General features: G+C 41.5%; 1 protein-coding gene across 2 annotated transcripts in view; it reads left to right on the top strand.

The window, feature by feature from the left end:
- TBC1D8B (TBC1 domain family member 8B) overlaps positions 1–20,538 on the top strand; it is a 61,918-nt gene extending 41,380 nt beyond the window's left edge. Inside the window, exons 10-21 of one of the 2 annotated variants that reach the window (XM_034780981.1) lie at positions 496–710; positions 1,188–1,305; positions 1,965–2,250; positions 3,828–3,957; positions 7,002–7,100; positions 8,361–8,429; positions 8,652–8,892; positions 9,784–9,849; positions 11,313–11,396; positions 12,711–12,767; positions 13,823–13,920; positions 15,302–20,538. In XM_034780981.1, coding sequence (XP_034636872.1) covers positions 496–710; positions 1,188–1,305; positions 1,965–2,250; positions 3,828–3,957; positions 7,002–7,100; positions 8,361–8,429; positions 8,652–8,892; positions 9,784–9,849; positions 11,313–11,396; positions 12,711–12,767; positions 13,823–13,920; positions 15,302–15,715 — 1,877 coding nt within the window. In that variant the 3' untranslated portion in view covers positions 15,716–20,538. Of the gene's footprint in view, positions 1–495; positions 711–1,187; positions 1,306–1,964; positions 2,251–3,827; positions 3,958–7,001; positions 7,101–8,360; positions 8,430–8,651; positions 8,893–9,783; positions 9,850–11,312; positions 11,397–12,710; positions 12,768–13,819; positions 13,921–15,301 lie in introns of both variants that reach the window. The other variant, XM_034780980.1, reaches the window with a different exon arrangement.
- Positions 20,539–22,610: the final 2,072 nt, after the last annotated feature.

The raw sequence follows: 22,610 nt of genomic DNA, 5'->3' as shown, positions 1-22,610 counted from the left end.
TCATCAGTTTTGTATCTGAGCACCTATGGTATGTGATGGCATGAAAATCTTAGAATGATCCAAATGTGACCCATTTTCAAAAAGTACTTCTCTCATAAATGGTTTGGTCAGTCCACTACCAACTTTGCAGGGAAGAAAAACATTGACTCTACCAGAAAACATTTGTAAAATGACAGATGGAATGGGGGCTTTTTTGTGGAAATCAAGAGAGAACTCAGGGTCAAAATCTGATTTATAATAGAAAATAACCTACCACCTTATCTACCTTGAGCCTAGTTTTCTACTTTGCTACTCCTGTAATTCCAGTGTAACCCTATTGATTTCAAAAGTGTTACTCTGATATCATATTGGAGTAATGGCCTGGGGATTTGGCCCCCAAGGCTCCATCATAAGCCATATAACTTCAATAAAAGCTATTAGACATATTGCAAAGAAATGATGTAGATATTCCACTCTTTCTGTCTTCTAATGCTGTGCAATAAAACACATTGGCAGGTGCTGTTAATGACATGGCTACAAACCCCGGCTATTACACTGAACTGGTGGAAAAGTCCCTAGGAACATGCACTTTGGCTACTGATGAAATTGAACGAGATTTGCGTCGCTCCCTACCTGAGCATCCAGCCTTTCAGAGCGACACTGGTATTTCCGCACTCAGGAGAGTTCTTACAGCCTATGCGTACAGGAATCCCAAGATTGGATACTGTCAGGTAGAATACTCTTGAGATCATGTGTATGGGTCTTCTAAACATCAGTAACACTAATATTTGGTACCAGTATTGTGATGCCACACCTCATAAACTCGTCACATAAATCCCTGGGGTTTCTTGCTTCAGTGGTTTACTTGTGGTATAAATTTCAAAACATTATACAACATTGACTTTTATATAGGGTTTGTCACCAAGTTCTGCCCGTGCCTGTGACATTATTTTATCTGCTGTAAATCTTGGATTTATGCTAGGTTGACATTATAAATCTACCTTATATAGCTTAAATGTTATACCAGGCATTTTAACTGTGTTGCTGCATAGGTCTGGTACGGGATATAGTTGCAGCTTACCCCAACTGAGCTGTAAAATGATGCAATGTAAACTATGCTTTAAAATATATATAATTATAACATGCAGCAAACCTGAAATGCACTGCATGCTCTTACTGTCTTTCCTTGCCTGGATGGAATGTTGTAGGCAATGAATATTTTGACATCGGTGCTGCTACTTTACGCTAAAGAAGAAGAAGCTTTCTGGCTATTGGTTGCTGTGTGTGAAAGAATGTTACCTGATTATTTCAATCGTCGAATCATTGGTAATATGTTTCTGTCTTCTATCAGTTTTTTTAAAAATAAACGTAACAATCACATCTTGAAACAGAAGTGAAGAACTAGCTAAAGTTTGGATATGGGGGAAATGCTGGATTTAGTTCACTGCTGTAGTTTAGAAAGACGAGTTGAAAATAAACAGGAATATTCCTGTTTGTGCATGAATTAATGTAGCTTTTTATTCCTGAGCTATTGCTGTTGAGAAACTATTCAGGAAATATTATAACTTGTACCATATTACCGTTTTCCTGGATTTGTATACTTGTCCCTGATTCTGCTGGCCAATGTTTCGGGGGTGTTTTTTTTAAGGTTTTCTCTCCCCTGTTGCAAAAAAGGGACATTGACTACATAGGAGGAGCAACGGAGCTGACTATGTACTATCAAAAGCAATAACATACTACTTGGTGTGCAGTTATGCTAGATACTCACACGTTGTCTTGATGGCTCCTAACATACTCGGGTCATGCAGGTGTTTGGTATAGCCGCACACCCAGACCTGCTCATGTTATTCTTTGTCATACCATGGCAGCAGCTTGACCTGTTTTATAACGAAGGTATGGTTGTGTGTGAGCCTGATTCCTGGAAATGTCTGCTGCTTTATTTCCTATATTAAGATTTGGGTGGCTGTTTCTTTGTCCTCCTGCAGGGGCCTTGGTGGATCAGGCAGTGTTTGAGGAACTCATCAGGGATCACCTGTCTCAGCTGACGGACCACATGACAGACATGACGTTCTTCTCGTCCGTCTCTCTCTCCTGGTTTCTTACCCTCTTTATCAGCGTGCTGCCCATTGAAAGTGCAGTCAGTGTGGTAGACTGTTTCTTCTACGATGGGATAAAGGCAATCTTGCAGCTGGGTCTGGCGGTACTGGACTACAACATGGACAAGCTGCTGACCTGTAAGGATGATGCAGAGGCAGTGACTGTTCTAAACAGGTATCGGTGTATTCATCATTTCTAAATGCAACTTGGAAAGATATATACTTACAAGTAGATTTGCCTCTTAGAAATGGCTGAGAAATCATTAGGCTGGGAATTTCAAAGGAGCCAAGGGAGTTAAGTCTTCAGCTCACACTGAAATCCACTGGGATTTGGGTGCTCAACTCCATTAGGCTCCTCTGAAAATCTCAGCCTTAGTTGTTACCTCTTCTTCTAAAATCATAAGAACTTTGTACTGTTTAAAATGGATACAAAACCTACACTTGAGCATTTATAACCCCCTACCGACCTGCCTTTCCACAACAACCAAGCATCCCAGAGAATACTAAAATGTCTCAGATAATTCAGACGTCAGGTTAGTAACAATGTGACCCTTTAATTGTGTTCTTATAGCAATGCCTACTGGCTCCTCCATAGTTAAGAGTTAATATTTCAAACGGGGCAAAAAATTTTACCTGGAAAACAATCAAGGCAAGATAATTGCCCTTCTCATATTGCTCTGTATTATATTTTTGTCACTAAATATGCATGTTTAAATGCATTCTTAATTGACACACTGTAGGCAGGAGCACCTTCCTAAATTCAGATATCCTAGCTGACCTCCTTCTCTGTCAGTGTGCCTCAGAGTAGTAAAACGGTGCACACACTGTACCATATGAACACTGAGACTTATTTAGTGTACAGCAACCGTAGGGAGACTTATAGTTATGAATGTCCTGACTTTAGATGGTTTCAGCCAGAGCTTTAGCATATTATATGTTTAAATGGTGTTAGAAGCCATTGAATGTTTTAGCAAGGAGAAAGTAATTATTGTTATAACAAACCACATAGACTAACAGTCACTTCAGAACCTAGCTATGCTCATTTAAATTCTAACACCTAAACTAAACTAGTAACCGAAGCGTAGTTTTACAGCTTATGTTTATTGAAGCTTATGTATAAAGAGCGGTTGGAGTTTGATTTTTAACTCATAAGATCAATGTGAAATCCTTTCTTCCTCAATACCCATACACAGTTCAACTGGAACCAAACTCTGCTGTTATGCTGACTTAACAGTCATTTTAAAGATAAAGGACAAAAATTGTAAACTTGTTTTGAACTGCTGCTTCTAAAATTTTGCCTAGCTGTAACACATTGGGGTGTTTTTTTGCACAATTTATCCAGCCTGCAGCAGTTCAATACATTTTAAAGGGGCTCACAGTAATTTGCTTCTCAGCAGCAGATAGGAAATGATTGCTCTGTGGAGTTGTTTCTCTGTAGATTATGGTTACCCTTGTCCATGAGTGTTTATTGAGGATATGTGTAAAGTATGAATGCGTGCAGATCAGGACCCAATTTAGCAGAGGCCTGTGGGTCAAATAAGACTGACTAGGGTCCCAATTCAATCTTAGTCTTCCTTTCCCACATAAATAACCCAGTCTTTGCTTGCCCCCCAGACAGATGTTCTCTTTCTAGTGCTTCCTCTCCATCCACTCTTTTCTTCCCCAGCTTATTAGACTCAGAGATGTTGTCGATTTCACTTTGCTTTGACAGTTGGATCTCACTAACATTATGTCTGTGTCACTTTTGTGCAGATTTTTCGACAGCGTCACCAACAAGGACAGTCCGTTGCCTCAAGCTGTGCAGCAGGCTTCAAACTTGAACGATACGAAGAGTTACCACCCCAAAGTCGACATAACCGACCTGATCAGAGAGTCAAACGAAGTGTGCATTCTTTTTGTGTATTATGCTTTGTCGTGTATTTGCATTTTCTTGTTTGCCCTTTTTAAAAATTGTTTTGCATCAGCTGAAGTAGTTACAGAATCATAGAAGCTGGAGAAACAGCAGACCACTCAGATCACTAGTCTATCCCCTCTGACTGTCCCCTGAGCTTTGTCCAATCTCCTTTCCTAGGCTATGGTACTTCTTTTTTATTGTACCTGAAATGTACTGGGTTGGCAGTCCTGGGGAGTGGAGTCCTCCAGGAACGTGGCAGGCAAAGCAGTAAGTTGGGCTAGCATCCCCCAAGTTAACCCATTATTCGTGTCAAATGGCAAATTGGCAGAGGCAGAAACTTCAGTCACAAATGCAAGACTCTGACCTCTGCAGATTGCAAGAGGTGGTGGAAATTGACATTCTGATCTCAGCTGCCAATTTAAGGAGTTAACTATGCTCCATATTTTGGAACAGCAGTGAAATAGACATTGGTGGGGAGGAAATACCCAAATCAGAATTGACCATGATCTGCTATTTAGGTTGTTACCACTTCCTCTTCCCCCTCCCTGTATGAGGTTGGGTTTCTTCAACTTCTGCTGGTCTGTGGCTCTCTGGATTGGTAAGGAAATTGACTTAGCTTCTGTTTTCTCTTCTTGCTTGCACAGATGTTGTATGAGGCATTTCCTTCCTTGGGATGATTTGGAACTAGGCTGTAATCTCTACTTTGAAGCACTTATTGGTTTCAGTTTCTGCTGAGCCCATCTAGGATGAAAGGCTATACGAGAGAAAAAGAGTAATCCACATTCTCTCTTTCCCTGTTTCTTTCCATGGATATGAGACACCCTTTCCAACTCCAGTTCTGGTTATTGTGCCAATGAAAGGCCTAGAGCAGTGGCTCTCAAACTTTTTTATTGGTGACCCCTTTCACATAGCAAGCCTCTAAATGTTACCCCCCTTATAAATTAAAAACACTTTTTTATATATTTAACACCATTATAAATGCTGGTGGCAAAGCGGAGTTTGGGGTGGAGGTTGACAGCTTGCAATCCCCCATGTAATCACCTCGTGACCCCCTGAGGGGTCCCGACCCCCAGTTTGAGAACCCCTGGCCTAGAGCATATTATTTTTAATGAGGGCATTGGAGAACCAGGTGGAGTGTTTTGTGCTGAAGAGCAACTTCTGAAGAAATGCACTAGCTTGACCATGAAGCTAGCTGCTCATGGTATAATTTGTGGAGAAGACTAGAATAAAATTCAGAGTCTTTTGATTCCTGTTAGGAAGAGAGGCATGGGTTTGTGGTCTGAGCACAGAACTACGAGCTGGGATTCTACTTCTAATTCTGACTCTTGACCTAATCGCATAATGTATCTGTGCTTCAGTTTTCCCTCCCTCAGAAATGGAGATATCGGTCTAGTTTCTACTTTCTCAAGTAAGCAGAGGTAACATTTATTAATGTTTGTAAAGCATTTCGAGATCCTTGGAAGGACAGCACCAGAGGTGCAAATTGTTACAGGCCTGACTGCCTGTCTTGCTCATGGAGTGCAGCGCCATAGAACTCAGTGGGAATACTCGCTGGGTAAAGGATCACCAGTAGAGCTAAGTGCAGGGCTTTTGACAAAATGAAATTTCATCAAAATATGCTGCTTCATGAAAGTGTTTCAATGAAATTTTTGCCAAGAAGGACCAGAGAGAGACTGAGACTCGTTATAGTCTAGTGGTTAGGGTAAAGCCTGGGATGTCGGAGACCGGGAGACCCAGGTTTCCAGTCCCTTTGCCTCATTCAGAGCTCCGTTTTGTATTTTGAACTGGAGTTTCCCACATCTTGGTCCAGTGTCCTAACCACCAGGCTGTAGAGTGTGAGGGTCTCCCCTCCCACACTCCTGATGAAAGAGCCTATTTCAACACAATATTGTTTCCACAGAAGGTTGTGGTTTTGTTCCAAAGTGGAACGAACACAAATTTCGAAACCTTGAAAGTTGCTGCAAAAGGGAATTATCCTGCAGCCAGTTCTAATGACTAACTCTGAGTAAGGGGCTTGAAAATATGCCTCGGTTGTTATTGCCTCTCCTGGGTGTTGTGAAGATGAGCAAGGCTATGTCTGAAGATGAAAAATGCTGTGCGAGAACCATGTTTTGTTTGTGTCCTTTTATGACTCGGACTCCCAGGTTCATTCCTTTTCAGGCTAAATCATAAAGGAGCAATTTTTAGTTTGTACATGGAAAAGCCTGTAGTTCTTAATGTATTGCATCTATTCAGGATTAGATTGTAAATTTACAATCTACCCCAATAAAGGGCATTGAATAGCAGCCCTGCCACAGGGGCCTTGTTGTGGCTGAGTTGAAATTCCCTCCCTTCCCTTTGCTCCAGGAAGGAAGTAATCTACTACTGGTCTTCCTTCATCAGTTCAACCGTGCTGGCCAGCATGTGGAGGACTCTGCTTATTACCCACCCCTGCCTCCCCACTTTATGTGGGAGGGGTATAACACCCCATCAGAGATGACTTCTTCCTCCCCTTCCCCACACACACAAGGACCCACCCCTTGCAGGGTGGGTAAGGGGGCACCTTACACCCCCTTAATCCCCTGTGCTGGTGTGTACAGAAAAGGACAGTCCTGCCCTCCGTCTTTTAGAGTATGTCTACACAGCAAAGCAAAACCTGCAGCTGGCCTGTGCCAGTGTTGTTTCACTGCTGTGTAGACTTCTGGGCCTGGGCTGGAGACCCAAGTGCTGGGACTCTCCCACCTTGCAGGGTCCTAGAGCCCGAGCTCCAGTCCAAGCCTGGAAGGCTACACAGCAGTGAAACAATCCCACAACCTGAGCCTTGCGAGCCCAAGTCAGCTGGCATGGGCCACCCGCATGTGGCTAGTGGTAGTGTAGATACACCTTTATTCATCAGTGAGTTTCCAGAGCACAGGCTTGCTTTGTGTCAATACGGCTGGTCTTACTGCTATTTTAGTGGCAGGAAAAGCAAAAATATCCACATATAGGAGCAGCTCTGTGGCTGGAAGTAGCTGAAATTCAATTTTACAGAGTTTGGGTTTTTCCCCCCCTAGAAATATGGTGATATTCGATACGAGGATGTCGAGAGCATGCGCTGCAGGAACAGGCTGTATGTGATCCAGACCCTAGAAGTTACTACAAAACAGAATGTGGTAAGTGTCCTGAAAGGACCGCAGCTGTGGACCATGTGCAGTAGCATTTGTTGCCTTTCCTCGGATGGACTTCCTCCCTCTTGGAAAATGCAAGCGAATGAATGAGGATGACCTAGAATATTCACAGCTCAGTGAATAACACCTTGAAGGCTGAAATCCCTCTCTGATGGGTGTCTGTAGTAAATGGGGGTTTGGTCCAAGATGTTTTGAATCTGTGAGCTGCTGCTCTAGTTATTGGTAACACCGTAGGCTTCCAAGGACTCCGCACTACGTTTCTGTGACTCTCTGCACTGATCAGAACGGGCTGATTTGTATTTCTGTGTGCTGCTGTTAAATTGTTAGTGCACTTCCCTTAGAGACATAAGATAGTGTAAAAAGCCATTAGTGACGCAATGAAACACTGAACACTAAAGTAATAACCGATTAATAACTTAATTTAATTGTACATTCTGTTTTGCAAGGAAGAAATGGAGCAAAGTACTAATAACCAATAAACCACCAATGAAACACCGCTGAGGAGATAACTGTATTGCAATATATAAAAAGGAGCACTTTTTAACATGTGTACTTGTATATTTAACTCTTGGTGCCATAGTTGCACGTGCCCCTGGAAATTTAAACTCCCTACTGTGAGTGAAGGTTGCAGTTGGTTTCCTTTGCTTGCTTGTTTCTTCAGTGGCTGACCCCTAGTAACTAGCATTAAAACCAGACTAGTACCTCTTTCTACAGTAACTGGGCACTGTAAATGCTGCAGTAACCTATTGTGAGCACTGAGACCATAACTGCTGTATTTCTTGGATATGGTTAACGTATTGTGAATGCGGATGCTGGTCTTGCAGCTGCCCTTGACATTAAGGAGTTGTGTACTTGAATTCCTAACTCTCTGTAATGAAAAATAAACTCTTTGTTTGCATGAACTGAAAGTGCCATTTGTCCCTCATAACTGAAGCCACATGTTGCATTAGTATAAATAATCTGGTATATGAGAGTTGGCTTCTGGTTTCTATAGTGTAGGATCAACACCCACATGTAGTGTGATTTGAGTTTATTCTCTTCTCTTTGGGTTTAGTATGTGGTCCTTGACTTGTTTCCAGTCGAGATTCTGTACTCTTTCCCTAATTGTAAGCTGCAAAACATCTGTAGGAAAATTCAAACAACCTCTTAAATGTGAGCTAAAATCTTGGAGGGCACTGGAATAAGACTGTAGAGCAAAGAGGGGGGAAAGTCACCATTTAATTTTTTAATTTTAATTTCTTTTAGCTGCGTGTTGTGTCCCAGGATGTAAAATTCAGTCCTAGTGACCTGGAAGAGCTTTATGAATTATTCAAGGTAACGTGCTGTTTTTCTTTAATGCCCTCATTTGCAAAATGTCTGTATTTAGGGTCAGTTCTAATAAGGAAACGTCACAGTTCCAACCCAATGAAAAGGAAGATTTAATTTATACACTTTACAATGTCATCCTCAAATAACACTGGAAACAAATTCAAAATCTTTTTTCCCCAAGCAGAATTTTCCTTTCTCCTGGTCTAAAGCTTTGCCTTTTCTTTGTAGAAGGAGCATTTTCTGTCCTGTTACTGGAGTACAAATAGCCCTGTCCTGAGACACCATGACCCCAGTCTGCCATATCTGGACCAGTATCGGATCGACTGCCAGCAGTTCAGGGTCCTCTATCACCTCTTGAGTCCATGGGCACATTGTGCAAACAGGGACTCTCTTGCACTGTGGACGTTCAGATTGCTGGACGAAAACTCCGATTGCCTTATAAACTTCAAAGAATTTGCCTGTGCACTTGGTATGAGACTATCGAATACATGCACCCGGCTTACAGAGTATATTTATAACTTCAGATGTGGGGGTTGCTTAGGCTGGTTGACAATGATTTAAAATGATTAGCGCATGCTCTGATTGTGCCCTCTATCTCTAATGGGGGCAAAGCAGTTTCTGTTGTTGTCCTCGGACTTCACATGCTAGTAATTTTTCTGAAACATTGGGGTGAAAATTTCCATGCTTGGTCTATATTAATGCAACTTTAAGTATGAAATTCCCGAAAGCTAGGAAGTTCAGAAGTTCAGGTTCTGAAAACAGTGTTAACTTGGCCATATTGCACAACCTGTCTGTCTGATGAAAAATACTTTCCACGCTATGTATCATCACACAGACAGCACATGCAACCCAGCCAAGTTAATGTAATTTTTACTGACTTTTTATTAATTTAGCTGTGAATTAAATGCAACCTTAATGTTGCATTAACATTTTTTTTTGCGCATCTGATATTCTAGAATGCTGTTGTGTAGGAGTAAATGTTTAACAAAAACACCAACAAAACATCAGCACTGTGTGATATGATTTCCTCATATGGCAAGTACATTGTTCTGTGCATTCAGCTCTGCCTACATTTCTGTCTGCCATTTTTAACCATTACTGAGAAGGATTCTCTAGCTAAATAAACACGACTCTCTTTGTCTAGGTACTAAGGAGGAGGTTTAAAATGTGTTAACATGTAAAACATCCATCATTAGATAGACAAACCCAAGTTCAGCTGCATGGGATAGTACTTTTCTTCAGCCTCCTCTCACATGTCCAACTTCAGTCATGCTCAGCTGTTCCTGTGTTCATGCTAGTAGGGTTCCCCCCCAAGCTTAGAACTAATTGAATGGAACGTCTTGCTTTTCTCCTCTAACAGATGTCATGTATAATGGAAGTTTCACTGACAAACTGAAGCTGCTTTTTAAGCTGCACATCCCTCCAGGTAAGCTTTTAGCAGTGTTGTTTGAGGCATTTTCTCTTGGCTACTTCCATCACTTTTTCATTCTTTAATTTTCCAGGCTTGCATGTTCCTCCTTGTTTCACTAGTGAAAAGTGCACAGTGCAGACCCACAGCTGTAGTACCAGGGCCTGCTTTACCCAGTGTGGTGTATTCCACTGGACCAGGAAAGACCTAGTACGTTCCTAGAGCACTTCTGCTTTAGTCACAGGGACAACCATACCCCTATGTTGTTTGTGCTACCAAAGAGCGTTTGTCACTGAGTTTCTGTCATACTCTAGCTGCTCTTCAGAAGCCTCACGTCATTATTTTCAGCCACTGATTTTGCTACTAAATTTGCATCTCAGCTCGTATTGACTTGTCAGTATTTTGCCATGAAAGGCTGGACAGAGATGACATGGAAAAATGCAAAATCTGGTTTGATTTCAGAGGTGATGTAAAACTGTAGGACTTGAAACTGTATTTAATCCAAGTGATAAAGCCCAAGTGAAGTCTAGGAAGGGAGGTCACCATACATCTAAAGATGCACCTTTTTGTAGAGACATTTGTTCACTAAAGACCTAATCCAAAGCCTACAGAAATCTATGGGAGTCTTTCCATTAACTTCACTGAGTTGCAGACCCAATCCCTAAGGCCCCTGTTCAGCAAAGTACTTAAGCACATGCTTAATTGTCTTAACTTCAGTGGAGCTAAAGCATGTGTTTAAAGTTAAGAACATGCTTAAATGCTTTGCTAAATGTGGGCCTTAATGTGGAAAATGTTCTGAGGAAAGGTGGGATGTTTTGGGCGCTTAACCACCAGTCTGGGAGTCAAGTAATCAGGTTTCTTTCACCAGCTCTGCCAGATCTTGGGCAATTCCCTTAACCTCACGGGGATTGTGAATTTTCCTCACTTATGTTTCTAAAGCACTTTGAAATCCTCAGCCAAAAAGTACTAAGCGCTGAACCTGCAAATGGGTCTGCACAGGCAGGCCCCACTGAAATCTGCCGATCTCTAGAGGGCTGGATCCCTCCACCTGTATGGAGCCCGGCTGACTCTGGTGAGGATCCACCTGCACTGATTCTGTTGCAGTATCAGGGCCTAAATCAGTGCAGTTTATTATTAATAAAAAATGTTTTGTTTCCCAGTTCTTTCAGAAACCTTTACTAATGGCTGTTTGCTGCGCATTTTGGTGCCATTAGTTTTGAGTACAACTTTGTCCAGCAGTAGTGTTTGTACTGAGGAATTTCATCTCCAAGCACTTGGAAAGTGTGCTAAATGTTCTATAGTCTTTTCTCTTTACTGTTATTTCCTTATTTTTTCCTCCCCCACCCCCTCCTTTAGTTCATGTAGTACTGAGAGACCATAAGAAAGTTTCTTGGCTGTCACTATGTTGCCCTTTCCAGTATGTTGATGGCCCAGGTACCACTACGTCCGCTTTCGATTGATTGCACTAATTTTTCCTGCAGCTTTTACTGAAGTGGAATCTCTAAGCCCTTCCAAAGGTGATGATCTTTCAAAAGAAGAGCTGATTCATTTCAGTCAACTCAATGGTAAGCCCCAGCAAGCGTGGTTTTATTACAAAGAATTAGTGATATTCAGAGCTCAGCCACCCTAATCAGGACTGGGGCCTGTTGTGAGAGGTGCTGTGTTAATGCCTACGAAGACACAATTCCTGCCCCCAAAGAATGCTTATGTAAAATGTACCCCCCGATGACACGAATCCTTTACAAAAGCCCCACCCTTGAAGATCATCTATATCCCACAAGGCAGTGCAGAAGTTCTCCACAAATATCCACCTACTCTCTTCTCAGAGTTGGTTTTTCTGTATCACTGTGTGTTGCCTCAGGTTGAAAAGTTGGTCAATGGCTAGATTCTGTGGAATACCACAATAAGCAGTACTTAGTTATCATTTCATGTGTTTGTTTATTTGTATTATGGTAGCATCTAGGAGCCCCAGTCATGGGATATGGAGGTGGGTGCTGTACAAACACACAGAACAAAAAGACCCAAGGAGCTTACAGTCTTAAGACAGGAGACAGCGGGTAGATACAGACAGATGGGAAAACACAAGGAACAATGAGAAAATACTGGTCAGCATGATAGGTAGTGGTCTCAGCACACCAGAAGCCTAATCGTCGTCAGGTTTTCTTTTTGTTTAACTGCTGACTGCATGCTTATCACTGTGCTCAGAAACAAAGGAAGACTCACTGCCCCAAGGAGTTTAACATTTAAATCCATAATCTTCTTGAGGTTTCACTTCTCCATTTCTGAAGTCCCATGCAAAAAGAGGTGAGTCCAAATTGCTGGGGATCTATACAGCGCATTTCCTTTAGGAAACTCCGTCATTTCTCTTCCTTGGAGTTGACTTCCCTTTTCTCCTTCAGAAGCTGAGTGTGAGAGGTTTAGATCCACAGCAGCAGTACAATATCGGCAGTAAACATTCCACCAGCCTCCACCAGTCTTGAACACCTGGGGGCAGAGAGGTAATAGGGAGAATCTGAGACTATGCAGCCGACTCTGGTTCCTTTTGCAGTCTCTAGCTAGGTCTGCAGTACGGTTGGCATCTCTTGCTCTTCGGTGCGTCCATATAGCTGCTTTTCTGTCACAACTGAGTTCAATATACAAGCAAGCATGTGTCTTAAATATCCTTCTTGAGGAAGGGAATTTTGATAAAGGGAAACACAGTCTAAACTCGATCTGTGAAAGAAACACCAAATCCCATAAAAATCCCATGCTGGTTAAACATTACAGTAAACCTGGAGCTCAATGGAAAGGGAACACCATGCCTCCAAAGCAGATTTTTTTTCTTCAGTGAAACACCAAATACTCTTTTTTTTTTCTTTTTTTTTTCTCTTCAACTATAGTTTCCTCTCCTGTGGATAGTCAGGAAGCTGATGCTTTGAAGAGAAGCCCAGAAAAAGGTAAAGAATCTTGATCAGCGAAGTCAGACACTCGGTGGCCCAGTGTTGCTTTTGGGAGAGAGAAACCGGGCACATGTGTGGAGAGGAAATGGAGCATCTCGGCAGCATGGCTGCTGCTGCATGATAGTATTAATGTCTAATCTCTTTGTATTGTTGGGCTTACTCAGGGCAGGTCACAGGTAGGGGTTATATTCATCTCTATGCCCACTCCATCCTTGGTCTGATTAAGACTGTTGAGTAAGAACTTGACTGAAGGTACCAGCTCATTTCACATAACTCACTAACATTCACCTTTTGACTTTTTGTCATTTCTGTCTGATCTGGTGTAGATTTGAACTGATAACCTGGAGGAGAAACTTCTGTGTCTATTACCAGCTGAGACGACATATGATTCCCTTCCCCTTTCCATGGTTTAATTCATGTTTTAGAAAAACCAAGAACATTTATTACTGAATTGATACAGATTGTGTGGTCAAGTAATTTTCAGACTAGACATTGTTTAAGTTCACGGGGAAACATAGCATCTTGACACTTCGAAAAAATACTGTCCACCTTATGGGCCAAAACTGGTACTTCTAACCTGAACTCCATAAAGGCTTTGGAGAGAAGTTGGATTTGAATTCTCAGATCAAAATCTGCCCCTGCAATTGGATCCCAAGCTTGGCTGGCAGATAGCCAAAATCTCACAAGGAAAATTGACCTCAGGATATCTGTACCATTTTAAGATCGTGGAAATTCACAAGATTTCCATTGTCTTGTGCCAAAATCTTGTGAGAATATCTCACTGACATTGTCAGATCTGAACGTGAACCCTAGCCCTGACTCTGCTTCTCACCTGAACCTTGGCCTAAATCTCAGCCTGTGTGTTTTCCTAGTTCTGTATAGGAAACCTTGTGCACTGGTTATATTTCTTTCCTTTAATATATGATGATCATGTCCAAAAGAAAATATAAGCCAAATGTTCCAGGACACATGTGACTTCTTAGCAGAAGATGTTCCTACCTGGAATATGTCCGAGATCTGTTAGTTCTGAAATATTCTTTTCTCTCAAGCAGGTAAAGAGAAGATTGATATTCAGGCCTATCTGAAGCAATGGCAAGATGAACTTCTTAAAAAAGAAGAAAATATTAAGGATTTGCCTAGAATGAACCAGGTAAAACTGTCTCTCTGACTCCTGTGTCAGTCTAGTTTTTCACTTTATCTATCCTTGAGATCAGCATAATAGCTAAAATGCAGTGTGTTCATAGGGTCACTTCACTTTGAGTCCTATACTTTAACCACTAGACCGTCTTTCTAAACTGTTATAATCCTGGCTGAATGTTTTCATTGCCTCTAGTATTCATTAAGGGCACTATGTCTAAGTAACTTAGGCCTGGTCGACATGTGGTGTCTGTACCAGCATAACTGTGTCAATTAGGTGTATGATTTTTTTGCCAATAGTTATTCCAGTACAGCCCCTAGCATGAATGCATATCTCATACTGAACCACTATAGTTAAATGGTACAAATTTTGTATAAGGAGAAGCCCTCAGGAGAACAAATCGCTTGAAGGGCACTTCTGAAAATTCCACCATAAGGGTCCATTACAGGTAGCGAGCTGTTCATTCGGGTCTCCTGTAAAACCACTGCCCCAGAAAAAGCAATGTACTAAGCACCAATCATAGTAAATCATCGCTATTGATTCTTAGAACAGCTGCAGTCCATAATCAAGACTTTAATCATGACAGAAGTTCTTGTTAGGGTTCATCTGTTGTTCCTGATACAGAACTCTAAATATTGCAGTAGCAAACACACCAGAAGCGGGGGAACCTCCATAAAGTTTCTCTTCAGTTAAGGACAATCCTGTGAGCTGAGTTGTGCACATGCATTTTCCAAAGGTTTATACGAGTATTTCTCACTTGTCTGAGAGTTTCATACAGACTGTTTTTCTTGTTCAGGTTACTTTTGCAGGTAGCATAAGATGAGCAGGCCATGCGGGGTTATACTTAATGGCGGGAGGGGGCACAGGGCAACAGAAGCCCTGTGTTTAATCCTTGTCTGAGACGCAAGACCAATCTTGCCATCTTCATTCCATTTCCCCGATAGCTTATGCTCTGTTATTTGACTAAGTGTTTGCAAGAGTTCTCTGAACGTGACCTTAGTTCCTATTTATAACACTCAGCCTGGTTCTTATGTATTAAGGCATCGATGGAAGGGGGAAAAAAGATGAGTCTTTTTCTGACTAAGACCCTTTGTTTGATTCTGGAAGAGTGTCTGGGCAATCACTTACCCGTTAGGAACCATTTATAGGAATGACTTTAGTGCCATTACAAAACAGCTGCAAGTATCTCTTTGATGGATGTAATAATGGTCCATTCTCCCTTCTGGGTAAGGTTAGGCATATTTCAAAGGGGGAAATGGTCATTGTGCTTTTAGAGGATGCTTTTCCATGAGAAATTATGGTGGAAATAAAGAATACTAGCTAGAAAGAAAAGCCTGTTGCTAGGGCTTTGAGTTGATGTTCTCTGAATAGTCTCCTCCTTAACTCTCCCTAGTTCCAGTTCATCCAGTTCTCAAAGACTTTATACAACCTGTTCCACGGGGACCCTGAAGAGGAGTTGTTATATTGGGCTATAGCGACTGTCACCAGCCTCTTGCTGAAGATGGAAGAAGTTGGGAGAAGACTACAAAGCCCCACTTCACCAGCCAAAAGCCCAGCTTCTGCAGCAGAATCCAGCATGGACAGCCAGAACGCTCCGAAGAAAGACAGTGCATCCCAACAGACTGAGCGCAGGAATGTACAAAGCCCTCGCAGAGACGACCACGAATGGTCTTTTGCCTTTGAGCAGATCCTGGCATCCTTGTTAAATGAACCAGCTTTGGTGAGATTTTTTGAGAAACCTCTAGACATAAAAGCCAAGGTAGAAAATGCTAAAACTTCACAATTAAAAGCGAGAACCAGAGTATAGTTGTTTTTCACCTTTGCACCCTATGTAACACAAAGTCCATTGCTATGGAAAGTGAGCATTGTTTATATTGAGAATGAGATTTGAGGATTTAGCTTTAACTACCAGATAACAATATGTTTTGAAGTAATTAAAAACACTTTGAAGCACAATCACATCTTTGTGTTGTTCAGAAATTTCAGTATAGTTCAAAAAGGACAGAAAAGTAAACGGCATTTTTACCATATTATACAAAATATGCAATATTACTAAAAATACTAAATGCGACCCGTAGAGGGCACTATTGCAAAACTTTCTGTATGACTACTATTACTGGTTACGTACTTGATTTACTGTTCATTGTTGTGATGAATATGATGATTTTCTGCCATCTTCTGTTATAAGTAGTACTTGACATCTAAGTGTTTTACTTTCAGGCTGGTTTAATTTCTAAGTAACCATTTCTAAATCTGCATGTAAACTCACACCAACCCAGGGCAAAAGCTGCAGTACTAAGGGGAATAAGAGTTTTCGGACTGGTAGCCTTGATGATCTTGGGAGCATTGTTGATAAAGAAGGAGGTTTCCATTCTTTTACTTGTTTCTGTACTGTAGTGTTAATCTTTTCTTTATCAGACCCCACTGGCTTCTAGTGAATAGCTGGTGTCAGAGCTGGGCCTGAATCTATGCAAAATTCAGACCAGAATCCTGATTTCCCAAATGGCGCCATTTCTACACTGGATCTGTACGCCCTGGAATTTTGGGGACCCAGATTTTGCAGCTCGGGTATGATTTCCATCTGAGTAATTTCCCATCTGACTCCATGGTTTCCTGCATCAACCCAGATGAGTAGGTTACCCCTTCCCGCCAACATGCTGTATCCCTGAGATGCAAGAATGTGGGAGTTCACTGATACTTTTGTGGCTCTCCTGTTGCACAAGGGTGAGAAAGCTGGGGACGGATCATCAAAAGGTGCAACTTCCAATCAAATGTATTCCAGTGTACTTGTTGGAGTTGCAAGGAAACGGGCAGACAATGCCTAATCCCTTTTTCAGTATAAGGAATTAGGATGTGATGTAAAGCACTTAAATTTTGTCTGTATCCACTTGCAGGCAGGGGAGGGATAGCGCGCTCATCTGGTGCGTGTTGGAGAAAGACATGATTTTGTTGAGTGTTCTCTCAAAACCCAATAGTAACCATCATAGCCACCTCCTAATCAGTTGAATTAGGACTGCTAAGCCAAGTGACTAACCTGCTGCAGCAGATGCTGCTTTGTTACCTTTGAATCTAAGCTCAAGCGTGTAATTGTTAGTCTTTTGCCATTGGTCTTCCCTTTTGGATTATTACCACTGTGATTGGGTATATCCATCAGGACAAATAGCAGCAACAAAATCCTTCGGAGTCTGAAAGTCAGGTTTTTTAACACGCCAGCAGGAAAAAAAGCAACTTTTTGGAGTCCTCATCAACAGAGGAGCCATCTCCTTATTGTAAAGATCCTTTGAGGCAAGCTCTGCTCATGTTACTGAGAGAAATTGTTGACTCGACTGCTATGTAGCGTGCATTAAAGTGGGCTGGAAGAAAAGGGGGTGGGGGAGAAAACCTTGTATTTTTACAAAAATGATAAGCTGCAAATGTTGTTAAGTGGTAAACTGCTTAAAATGCATATTTCTAAGGCATGAATTACAATCTTTCACTGCAAAGCAGCACTGTTTTTATAAGGTGTGTGTTGTTTGTAAAGAATTAGGACAGGAGGTGGTACCAATAGTAGGTGCTTTTTCCATGTTGCTTACATGGAGTAGAAACAAAACTAAGATTTCTGAACTTGGCTTTACATTGCAAAACAATGCTGAAATTCTGTCATTGTGAGAGGGAGGAAAGTTAACTGTTGCCAAGGAGGCATGGTTTGTTCCTGGTCAGAATCAATGAATGTGTAAAACCATTTCTTCCTAATCTCAGGAATTAATGTAAATTGATCTCAACTGAAGGAATAATTAAAGAAATTGGATAATAATATATACAGCAAGTGAAATTAGGCAGCTTACTTTAGAATCTTAAACGTAGCTTGAGGTTATATAATTTTGATTTGTATATTATGGATTGAAGTGTGAAAAGCCTATTTCGTTTCACATGTATATTTCTAAGGCAGAGAAGGATACTACTGCATGGATCTGTATATCTCTGTTTACTAATTGTTTTCATTGCATATTTACACTGTTTTAAAAACAAAAAGCAGGTAACTTTTGATGTTCTAGGCAAGGGCTTGATTGATCAGGCAAACCTTTACTCACGTGAGTAAACAGATGCAAGCAACCCCATTGAAGACAATGCAACGACTTGTGAAAAAGGCTGAGCAGCATCAAGCCATATGTTTTTAATTTCAGACTTCATTGTGGGTTAACAAGTATGGCGTATTTGCCAAGCGAGAGAAGTTAAAGGCTTATTGAATTTTTGTGGTGGGTGGGGAAACAAGTTATAAAAAGAGTTAGATGCAGGTTGAATTATATGCAGGAAGAAGGTGTTAAAGAAGTCTGCAAAATGTAGTGGACATGATATTAAATGGCTGTTATGCAAAAATAGGCACTTTTACAAATGTCATGCACTTTCTATTAATATTAGTCAAAAGGACCATACAGAAAGCCAATTACCAATTATATATCCATTCTGTACCTGCGTCTATAGTATAATTATCACACATATGTTTATACACAGAATGACCAGCATATATGTAAAATCTGTTTAAAACTAAAAGTTAGGGGTACAATCATTCATTTATTTTTTATTATCCTAAGAGATTCTTTTTAGTTGTTTGTTTGTTTATAGATTTTTGAACAAAGAAAATGTAATGTCTATTTTTGTCATTCCTTTATACACCCGTGTTCTGGTCCAGAAAAAAATTGCCTTGACCTTCTGTGCCATGTGAGCTGTAGATAGTCGTGATTGATGGGTCAGCCTTGCAGGGCAAAGCCGCCTCGAGGAAATCATCTTTCTGTAGGTGGCAAGGAGTTGAGCTCTTCCCACTAGAGCAACTGCACATGAAACTCCAGGTGCTTGGAGGCTACAGACCAGCTTCTGATCCCTCTCTCACCAGTTCTTAGTCCTGATCTGGAACACCCTTAATATTTAGTACCAAGTATTCAAGTATAGGATTTGAAGCACATGGGTGAGTGTTTGCAGGAGGTCAAGGGAGAGAATCGTGCTTCACACTGTGCTGAGTGAGTTTAGAATCTGGCCCTCTGTCTCCTTTTGTGTCCCTTTCCTACCCCACTCGTTGTGGAGATGGCCTGGCTAACAAAATATATAGAAACTTAATTGGAGGCAAAACCCTTCTCCTCCCCATTGACTCTCTGCTGTGGGGTTCCCTACTCTAAGGTGACAAAGGAATAATAGCTGGGCTAACCACTCTACTTACAAGTGCTCTAGCAGAGTTAGCAGGCAGGCATATCTGCACTTGGGAGCTTTGACCCCTTTAACATTCTCTGTGGTGATGCAGAGAGTAACCCACACTCCTGGGTTAGGATACTGTGGGAGACTGCACACCCCCTGGTTTCTTTTGAATAAGCTCAGTTGCCGCATATAGATGAGTATTGGACTGAGCAGAGTTTTTGGCAAAGATCCAGGCAGTTGCAGAACCTACTCAACCACTGCCTAGAAGGAACTTCCCGTTGGAACCTTCAGTAACTTTTATAAGGGCCGGCAGCTAGAGAGGTGATTTTTGCCCTAGGGAGGGCCCCGTAATCCACACACACACAAAACAACATGGCCAGACGTTTTCATGAAAAAAAGTTCCCTGCGCTTTTTTTTTTTTTTTTTTTTTGGCGGAGGGAATGTATATTGTATCCAAGATAAAACTGGCATTGATTTTGGGGGAAGTTTATCTGGATCAGGTTTGCTAATAATGTTTTTAAATTCATTTTCATTTCTTAAATTGGATTGTATGTGAAAACATCAGCATGACTTTAAAGACGATACAATCACATAGTTACCCCATTACGTCCTGACCTGCTCTCAGTAACTGACAATCTTTTACCGATCAGAATGATCTGACTAATCCTCCCTCCCTCCCTCATGCACTCTTACTGGGCATATAAAATGTCTTTCTAAAATGAATGAAGAAAAGCCATACTACCAATCCAAGGGAATGGCTAACAAAAAGGTAGTGTGCCCCTGAGGCAAGGGAACTAAAAAGGCCCATTAGGGGTGGTTGTTTTTTTTCACCCACCCAGCAGCACAGTCAGAACTGTGGCAGGATTGACCGCAGTTCCGGACACAGTGGTGACCTTTTAACAGTTACAGCTGGGAATGGCAAATTCACTGTGGCGCTCCCACTAAAATCAATGGGTGTTACGTTTACAGATTGAAGGAAGAGCAGGACCCAATATTGTAATTGTTTGAAAAAGACAAGCACTTTAATGTTTTCTAGGAAGTTAGGGGTGAGCTCAGTCATCTGGTACTAAAAATCATTTAAGGTTCACTCCATCCAACACAGTAATTGTTCAGTACTGGTAGATTGGCCATAACATACTGATCTTTTTAGTAGTTTGCCAGCATGGCAACTAAGAAATGGATATGTTTATTTACATTAATAAAAGAGCCTCCATCCAGTTGTACTATACAAAATTCTTATATTTAATTGTAATTGTTATTTGAATAAAAGAGTTTCTTAACAGAATTATTCCAGTTTATTTCCAGAGAAAAAAGATATTTTGTCTTTTTGCTACAGTTATATCACCAAGAATGCAAAACATGTTTATGTGCCGGCACGTTGGCTTTTTATACAATGTACTGTATGCAGTAAAAGTACTGTAAGTAATGAGATATCAATAAACTTGTTTCACTTAAGAAAAAAAATCTGCTTTGGAGACATGGTGTTCCCTTTTCAATGAGCTCCAGGTTTACTGTAATGTTTAACCAGCATGGGATTGTCAAAAGTGCCTTCAGGATCACAAAGGCCAATCCCATCCTTAATACTTACTAAAATCAGAATCTCTCTAATTTACTGTAGTAACAGGGAATGCTGCAGTGAACTACTGGCTTTTGCAAAAGGCAGCCTTACCTTTTTGCAGGAAATGGGAATTGTGGGTGTGCAAAGATTGCAAAGTTCAGGACCTTAATGAAGGAAATGAAACTTTCCAAAGGTGGGACCCTAATTGAGAAGGCTGTGCCTTCAGTCGTCTGAGAATGTTGTGTCCCCTGGAACTGAGAGCTAAAAACCACTCAGTGGATGGAATGCAAGGAGAGGCTAGACAAGTCCCAGACCATTTGGGGTTTAAATGTTATCCCCGCAATCTTGAGAAAAACAGGAAGCCAGTGCATGGATGGTATGTACTTCCTAGGATGACTAGAGAGCGAGTGTGAAAATTCTGGACCCTTTTTTCTCCCCAGGGTGTGGAGGGTATAGGTGCGTATATAAGACAAAGCCCCTAATATTGGAACATCTGATCACCCTAGCACTCCCAGTGCCATGTGGATTTTAGCAGTTACAGGCAGCAGATCCAGTTCAGACACTATAAGCAGAGTCCATTTTTACAGAGTCTTTGCCAAACCAATAACCAAAACACAGGACTAAACTGGCACAAGAAACCAGCCTCCCGCTGTCAATGCCACTAGGTAGAGATAGAAACAAGCGAAAGCTGGGAGAACAAGGAACATTGCAGTCAAAGAGGAGACCAGATTTCTAATCCCGGGATTGATTTATCCCAATGTATGATCCTCTAAAGTTGAGGGCTGGGAATCCTGTTAACTTCTCTCTTTTTTCCCCCACTACCCCATCCTCGTCCTTCTCCCAAAGGGGTTTGTCGCTCCTCCCTTCTTTCCCAACCAGGCAAGGTCTGTCTTTCTGCTATCCTCCATTCGTGAGGTTCCCCACAGCTTCTGGGCTCTACACCCAACAGGCCCAGCCTGTGTTGTGAGCCACCCACCACAGTTGCTTTTGTGTGGCCAATTATATATGATGAGCCAGTTGCGGTGTTCGTAAGCCACATTCCACGGCCCCGATCAAGACTTACAGCACAGTCCAACTGGAGTTTCTAAGTACCAAGCAAAGCACACGTGTAAGAGGTCTTAAAAGTATACTTTTATTTTCTTCCAAAATACTATGTACACTCTGTTAAAGCTTGTCGAGATGCGACGGCTCCTATCCAATGGAGCTGCGCAGAGACATGTAATGCAAGACAACAATAAAATCTAACTGTCTTCATAAGACACTTCCTTTTTTCCATTACAAAATACTTTAACATTTATAAATTTATCTATATTTGACATCATATAAAATAAACTAATCTTCATACTCAAGTCTAAGTTTTTACAGGGGATATAGTACAATATGTACAAGAACGTTTCACTGTGTTTGTCAAACCAGCCTGGTTATCACCACCAGGCTTTAGCTTATAATGTACAAATATGCTAAAAGTGCAAGATTTGAATTAAAGCTGCCTGTGTTTTCAGAGGTCTGGAATTGTGTGGCCAAATGTGTATACACGTGTGTACTGAAAAGCTGGACAATGTCTATGACTTAGGGTGTCTCGCTCTGAGCTGGCGCCAATCTTTGGACACACTCTGTGGTGGTCCTACAGTCCAAAGGACAGGAATAATCCCAGTCTCTACAGCTGGTAGAATGTGCATCCCATTATAAGTGGACAAGCCCACCCGCTTACCGAAACCAGCTGACAATAGGCAATTCCAAACAGGTCACAAAAACACAGGCCATCGCTAACACGGAGGTAAACAAATCAACGGTAACCTGAATAGGATCGCTTTATTTGAGAGAACTCAGGGCCAACGGCTGAGGTCTGGATTCAGTATTTACACAGGTTGGGCTCCTGTTGCGTCGACAGGAGATTGCCTGAGTAAGGACTGAACAGAAACTGAGTAAAACCTGAGTAAGGACCTCAACAGTGTGGTGCGCTCATGATTGTCTGAAA

The sequence above is a fragment of the Trachemys scripta genome, chromosome 9 (assembly GCF_013100865.1).
Source record: "Trachemys scripta elegans isolate TJP31775 chromosome 9, CAS_Tse_1.0, whole genome shotgun sequence".
Classification (NCBI taxonomy): Eukaryota; Metazoa; Chordata; order Testudines; family Emydidae; genus Trachemys; species Trachemys scripta.
Note: the sequence above shows the minus strand (reverse complement) of the source record. Positions and strands in the feature narration are given on the sequence as shown.